Source organism: Cupressus sempervirens, chromosome 6 (assembly GCF_028749045.1).
Source record: "Cupressus sempervirens isolate cs-2001-9-10 chromosome 6, ASM2874904v1, whole genome shotgun sequence".
NCBI classification, from domain to species: Eukaryota; Viridiplantae; Streptophyta; class Pinopsida; order Cupressales; family Cupressaceae; genus Cupressus; species Cupressus sempervirens.
The window spans coordinates 23,821,273-23,828,445 of NC_143123.1; the positions used below are offsets into that span (position 1 = coordinate 23,821,273).

The window sequence follows — 7,173 nt, forward strand, 5'->3', positions numbered from 1 at the left end:
CTTATAAATTTAAAAATAAACACTAGTTTAGACTAAATCTAGAAAAAAAAATCTTAAATGACATGAATTCAACTTGTGTTTTTAAATTTTAATCATAGGTATTTGTGATGAGAAAGTCAAAGGCATAAAATTGTGTAGGAGGAGCTATAGTTTCCTAAATTTACGTCTAAACCACATTTCTAGCTACTTGTTCCTCTTTGTAACTTAGAATAAAAAAAAAACAACATAGTTTCTCAAGAAGCTTTCATATTTAAAGAAAATGGTATGAGAATCATATTCCCCTAAAAGAATGTAATCAAAGGAGGGAAGTCATGAGATCGAGCCCAGAGAAGGCCATCCTAACCAACAATGGCAATAGGTGAAAGCTTTGAACCATTTGATAGATGTACCATGAGCTTCTTTTCCACAAAATAAATAAGCAAAAGCTTATTTCTTTTGAAGAATTTGAGCAAACTTTGAAATGAAACATGTTATTTTCTAATGCGCTTCCTGTGAGGTAACCTAGCAAGGCACGAAGCTAGTGAGCCACCAACCATCAAAGTTTACCATTGAAATGATTTAGAAATTTGATATATGTCCACTCGTGCTTGAAACCTCTTTAGCTTAGAGCCAAGGACTGAGGGACATCCACATTGTCAAAATCACTTGGAGCGTGATCCCGAGCTCATCTCTTATGGTGTTGAAGCCTTGCACTCAACAAGACTTGATCTCTGGCAGACTCTTTGTGGGCCATTCAACTTCACCAACAGACCAGGGGCCCATTGACAACAAGACAATTTTGAGATTTGATGGTCTTGATTTTTTTCACTACTTCAAGCTTAGCTAAAGCCTATTCTAAAAGGGGGTCCTCATATTTTTGGAAGAAAAATGGGATGTGTTGTGAAAGGCATCAATTATTATTTTTATTTCTCTAAGATTTTTCAAACTACCCTACAATTGTCTTTACCATTAAAGTAATGTTGGCTTAAAAACTAATTTGACAAGAAAATATTTGTGATGAAAAAATCAACTTCAAGGAACAACTTTATCTCATAAAATTACTTTAATTTAATAGAATATCATGAATAACAATTTCTATATATTTCTCCTCTACAATCTTACCATATTTTCTTGTCTTGATGGCCACATTCCTAGAATAGATATAATATAAGATATATTATATTATCTTGTAATAATTTAAATAATATATTAAGAGATATTATCTTTCGCTAACCTCTAATAGTTGTTATAGTGGAAGAACATAATGATATTTATTAAAATAATCTATATTGTATAAACACAACTAAATCATATGTAAGTGAACCAATATCATGAATAATTTATCATACAATTGGTTTAGTTTTAAAATAAGTATAAAATACATGTATGTCTACAAATTTTGTCCTTAATAACTTGTATAATTTTTTTGTTTGTCCTTAATAACATGTATAAGAAAAATTTAAGCTTATTCTAACAATATATGATTTAATAAACATCTATATCATTATTATATTGTAGTTAATAAATTTGAAGGTATGCCTTTTACATCTTTTACTTTTATTCTTATAAATAATTTTAAAGATACTAATTTCATAGATTTTATCTTAATATAAAGCTAAATAAAAAAATCAAATGTAGTCTAACTTCATTAATTAAAAATAGTTTTTATGAAATTTAAATACGTTATCTCCAAAATAATTTATCAATTGTTCAATGAAACTCTAAAATTTAGGGTGATAGAGAGTGAGAAGGCGGGAATCATTTACAAAAATAAAATGTGATTCAAATCAAGCTTTGTTTCAACCAGAAATTAGTGTTTTACCATTTTAATGAAACACCATTATCCTCTTTTTCATGTATAAGAGAGGTTCACCTTTTTTTAAATTTATACAAGTTATATTTTTTTATATGTAGATAGCTATGTTATTTAAACACATAGATACATTTAAGAATTTTTTATAATTGCATTGTCTAAATAAGTTTAAAATATATAATTTCACAAATTTAATCATTATTTTAAATCCTATAATAGAAATTTAAATGCATTCTAATTTATATCACATTTAAATTCTAATTTATATCATATTTATTATTATAAAATAATTATTCATGCTATTGTTTGATTGTACCCAAAAAATTGAAAAGAGATTTCATTAATTATATTATATTATATGTATAAATGAACTAGAAGCTAAACCATGTGTTAGAAATACAATTCTACAAATATTTTGTTCTAAACTACATGTATTGATTTTCTTTCAATTTTGTACCCTAAATATACTATAAGAGAGTCTCCAATTCTTTAATATGAATTTATATAAGTTCATATAAGTTTATTGGAATAATAAATGATTCATTTATATTCCTTGTTCAATAAGATAGTCTCCAAGCTTTTCTACAATTATATTGCATTCACTTGGTGCTACTGGCTCTTCATAGATTCCCATAATAAGGGCCCTTCTTGTCTTTTTTATCGTTATTCCTCCATGCACCTGAATAAAAAACACACAATTTCCATTCATCCATTATTTCCAATATATAAAGTATATATTTCCATCTCCATTCATTATATCCCGAATAACAATTTATTACCTTCCTTCCTCGAATAACTTCCCCTGGATCACCTTGAATAAAAATGTATTTGGTTCCTCCCACATGGATACCAAATTCTCCCATCTCTCGAGCGTCCTCAAAACCTTTCATTATCTTCACTATTTCTTGTGGAATTACCTACAAATAATAGTAATCAAATGCTATATTTATTATTAAGAAAATGTCTTGTCAAGATTTTACACAAATAAATGTTTACATACAAACAATCAAGATTATAATTCTCACTCCCATACAAAATAGCTATCTAGTTGCTACGATGCACTACTATGGCTGGAATAGTGAAATCATGGTGTATGAGAGGTATGGATGCATTGCTATATTAGAGGTCAAAATTATGAAATTCTGATGCATGGACATAGTTGTTGTTTCCTTATCAACTATCTATTCTTATATGGGCCAAATGGGCCAAATCTTATTAATGTACAACAAATTTTATGAATAACTTTAACAAAATCTTAGAAGATAAGAACTCAACTTACATTTTTTTAATCGTGGGTCCTTGTGATAACAACTTCTAACACTTGAAATTGTGTGGAGTGAGCTACAACTTCTTAAATTTTACATCTAAACCACAATTCCTAGGTAGTTGTCTCTTTCTTACAAGTGAGCACAACATTAGTTTCTTAAGAAGGTTTTATATCCAAAGAAAATAGTATCAATAAGAGACCAATATAACACAAGACTAATACAAATTCATTATGAACAAGCACACTAACAATATGGAAGATCAAAAGTTAGTTCTTAGAAATCTATCTTTATGTAGAAATTACCTTCATACCAAAATCCAATAATCACAACTTAGAATTGCATTATATATATCAAATAGAAATAGAACTTGATTCTTCATAATAGAAACCCATTTTTTAAACGAATTAAATTCAAGCTGTTAAATTAAATCTTTTTAATTTAAACTAAGATACATGAATACACCTTACTCTGATTAGAAAATGGGCATCCAATCGCAAGAACCATCAATACATCAGAAATAGTAAAATTATGATGTGTGACAAATATGAACGCATAATAAGAAATGTGTAACCGTTTCTCTCTCACCTCCACATGTATCAATATATGAACCAAGTCTTATTTATTTTAAAAACAAAACATTAATTTAGACTAAATCTAGAAACAAAATCTTGAACGACGTAAATTCAGGTTGTTTTCTTCAATTTTAATCATGGGTATTTGTGAAGAGAAAGTATGAGGCATAAAATTGGCAGGAGGAGCAGTGGTTCTAGCTACTTGTTCATCTTTGTAACTAGAGAGCCAAAACAACATAGTTTCTTAAGAAGTTTTCATATTCAAAGAAAATGGTATGTGAATCAGACTACCCTAAAAACAAATGTACTCACAGGAGGGAAGTCATGAGATCGAGCCCAGAGAAGGCCATCCTGACCAACAATGGCAGCAGATGAAAGCTTTGAGCCATTAGAGAGCTGCACCATGAGCTGCTTTTCCACAAAATCTTGCCATGATGTCATTGCTTGGACAGGACCAGAAGAAGAAGAAGAACAAGTATCAGATCTCAACATAGGCCCAAGGTTATTGCTCATCAATTAGATATAGTGGGCAGGAGAAGTTCTCCTATTATTATTATTACAACATAGCTTCAAACAATGTCATTTGCAGGTTTCTTCACTTCCTTAGTGGGCATGAAAGATTTTCATGGCAGTGTAATAATAGTTATTGATTTCATTCACAATTTCAAGCCAACACATTTATCTATTCTTATATTATACTGAATTAAGACATTTTAGTAGGTAAAGCGAGGAATAGTCCATAGTGAAGTGGAGGTTAAGTTTTGTTGATGTTGATAGAACTTTAAGGCCAAGCAAAATGGGATCCACCCTTGTCAATCAAATGTTATTTTCTTTTGATATCTTTGAGAACATGAGATTTTACATGCATCATTGAAAAACATGAGTTCATGGCAATTTATTCATTACTTAAATTCTTCTCTAAGGAAACTCCATTCTAAGAATGATTAGGCATTATCTTTCAAATTCTCAGATGTAGGCATCATTGCTCTGTTAGTTGTCAGTCAATCTTTTTTGGTGGAGAGATATATAATAAAGAATTCATATAGGGTTTCTTTGATCTTCAGAAAGAGCAATTATATTAGTTGTTAAATCAAAACTAGAAAACGTAGGTGGGAAACATTTATAAACGGAATAAGCTGCAAAATTATTCTCTTTTTATTGTTTTGCCACTTTAGTTAATTCCTGAATCTAGTTGTTACAAAGTAACTTCTTTTGTTTCTTCAATCGTTTTCCACCAACTCTGGTTTGACAATTTTTACAACATAAGAAAAATACTTTGAGTTGAGTAATTGGATCAGCTCAACAAATGGTGCATTATAGTCATTGAATCAGTTGTTTACCTGCAATTATCTGATGATAACTGCTTTCTAATTGTTTATAGGAGGCGTGGATCGTTATTGTAATGATGAAATTTATTTATATCTGCATTTTTATTTTGAAATAACATTGATATGATTGTATAACGGTAGGTTGCATACTTTTTGTGATAAATTTGGCTCATCCTCATTCATCTTCATTTACTTTTATCTATTTATGCTTTTATATATGCAGCTTTATCCTACCCTATTTATACCAATTTTCATTCAATCTCTTCTTTTATTAGTTCATATTTAGATCTCAGTTTTTTCATCCTTAGTCATTTATGATTCTCAGATCTCTCTTTCCTTATTCTTTACCATTTATGCAATATGCCATGGGATCCTTATAACATAGATTTGACTCAAAAATTTGAAATTGAAAACATCATCTTTCACCTTTCTTAATGACCACAAGAAACTAACTTAGACATTTGTGATTCTCAAATCTCGTTTTCCCCATCCTTTGGCACTAAATGCAATATGTAAAGTGATCCTTATGACATAGATTTGACCTAAAATTTTACTTTTTGAAATTGAAAATGTTAACTTTTGCGTTTCTTCATAATTATAGGGAGCTAACTTGGCATATATCTTTGTGACAATTCATTACACCTTATTATTTAAAGATATTTATTTATATAATAATTAAACATTGATTATCAATAACAAAATCTTATTAATAGAACAAAAGAATCATTTTAGGAACACTATTAGAACCCGGTTTGCATCACGTAGATCTATGACACATGTATGCTTGATTGTTTTCTACTAACATTTAGCTAAGGCCATAGTGATGGCAAAATAGGGGGCTAACTAAGGAGAATGTAAAACTTTGTAATTTAGTAATTTTCTTGAGTATTTCTAAATAACACCAATCCTTATGCACTCACAAATATTAGAGACATATATAAAAAAATATCACAATAGTTTAGATTTAGAAGGGTTAACCTCACAAGTTACATAATGTTTCCACATAAAGGGAAAAATTAAAATAAATTATTTATTATACCTACATATATCTATTACTAATACCAACTAGGCTTTAAAAATTACTTAAAGAGGCTCTCACCAAAAAGCATGTTTTGATATGCAATAGAGACACAAGAAGGATAATGAGCCTAAATATCCAAAGAGAGAAATATTCTTAGCACAATCAAATCAAGATATTGAGGCACAATTATTTTCATATAACAAATGGATTTCTTGAACTTCACATATGATAAATCAATACTAATGACTTAAAAGAAAATTCATAAATACAATCGAAATGCGTTATTCATTATGGGCTTCTAATTAGTCTTTTTACTAAAAGAGGGGTAAAAGTTTATTCAAGATCAAGAAAGATACAAAGAAGAAGAACATGCAACTTAAAGAGCCTTGTCACCGTCGACCAAACAATCTAATAAAGAAGCCATTTTGGCTAGTAATTTCCCTTTATCTACAATATTCCAAGCATATATTTGAACACAAGCCCATTTGGCTAAACAATCAACAACACCATTCCACACTTTAGGAATGTGTCTAGAGCAAAAAAATCTAGAGAGCCACACAACTTAAAAAGTCTATCTAATAATTTACTGTAAGTGCCAATCAACACCATCCAACTACTATCTATTAAAAAAAGACACCACCACATGAGAATTAGACTTGAAAACAATCCTTCTCTAACTAAGAGCACAACTATGCTATAAAACATACAAGATGGTCATATAGCCTCCATAATATTATTCATTTGAAGGTCTTTATAAATACAGATGAACTAGATTTTCCAAGAATTATCATGAGAAACTATGTCAATACTTGCATGACCATGATTGCCATGAGCAGAGCCATCAGTGTTAATTTTTAAAATTCCTTGTGGTAGAGGAGTTCAACGATCCTCCCTATTGACTTTTTGAAAGAGGTGTCTAAACCTATTCCTCATGACTTGGTTAACATTTGGTGGAGAACCTTCTATAAGAGGAAAAGAAAGGCAAGTACAGCTAGAAATATCCTCATGATCCAAACCTCCAAAATAATCATAGTTTTCTAAATTAGCTTCCCAAAGAGAATGAATAATTTTCCACTAAAGATGCTTAAAGACCATTTTTCCATCCTAAATAATCTACAGTTCCTCTATGAGAAAACATGTAAATGATAAAGAGGGACCAAAAATCTAGATGACCCATAGAAAAGAGTTCCTC

The 7,173-nt window shown here is 29.7% G+C and overlaps 1 protein-coding gene across 1 annotated transcript; it reads right to left on the reverse strand.

The window, feature by feature from the left end:
- Positions 1-2,257: 2,257 nt before the first annotated feature.
- LOC149550889 (profilin-3-like) lies at positions 2,258-4,292 on the reverse strand. The gene is made up of 3 exons (XM_089789590.1): positions 3,945-4,292; positions 2,572-2,709; positions 2,258-2,471 (listed from the first exon to the last, which is right to left on the reverse strand). The coding sequence occupies exons 1-3, from the start codon at positions 4,143-4,145 to the stop codon at positions 2,337-2,339; spliced, it is 474 nt and encodes a 157-aa protein (XP_089645716.1). The 5' UTR covers positions 4,146-4,292; the 3' UTR covers positions 2,258-2,336.
- Positions 4,293-7,173: the final 2,881 nt, after the last annotated feature.

Excerpts from the sequence above, each read along its gene's own strand:
- LOC149550889 (XM_089789590.1), bottom strand. The coding sequence starts at position 4,145 with ATGAGCAATAACCTTGGGCCTATGTTGAGATCTGATACTTGTTCTTCT. Across the intron at positions 2,710-3,944 it reads GATCTCATGACTTCCCTCCT|GTAATTCCACAAGAAATAGT; the intron begins GTGAGTACATTT and ends TATTATTTGTAG. Across the intron at positions 2,472-2,571 it reads AAGTTATTCGAGGAAGGAAG|GTGCATGGAGGAATAACGAT; the intron begins GTAATAAATTGT and ends TTTTTTATTCAG.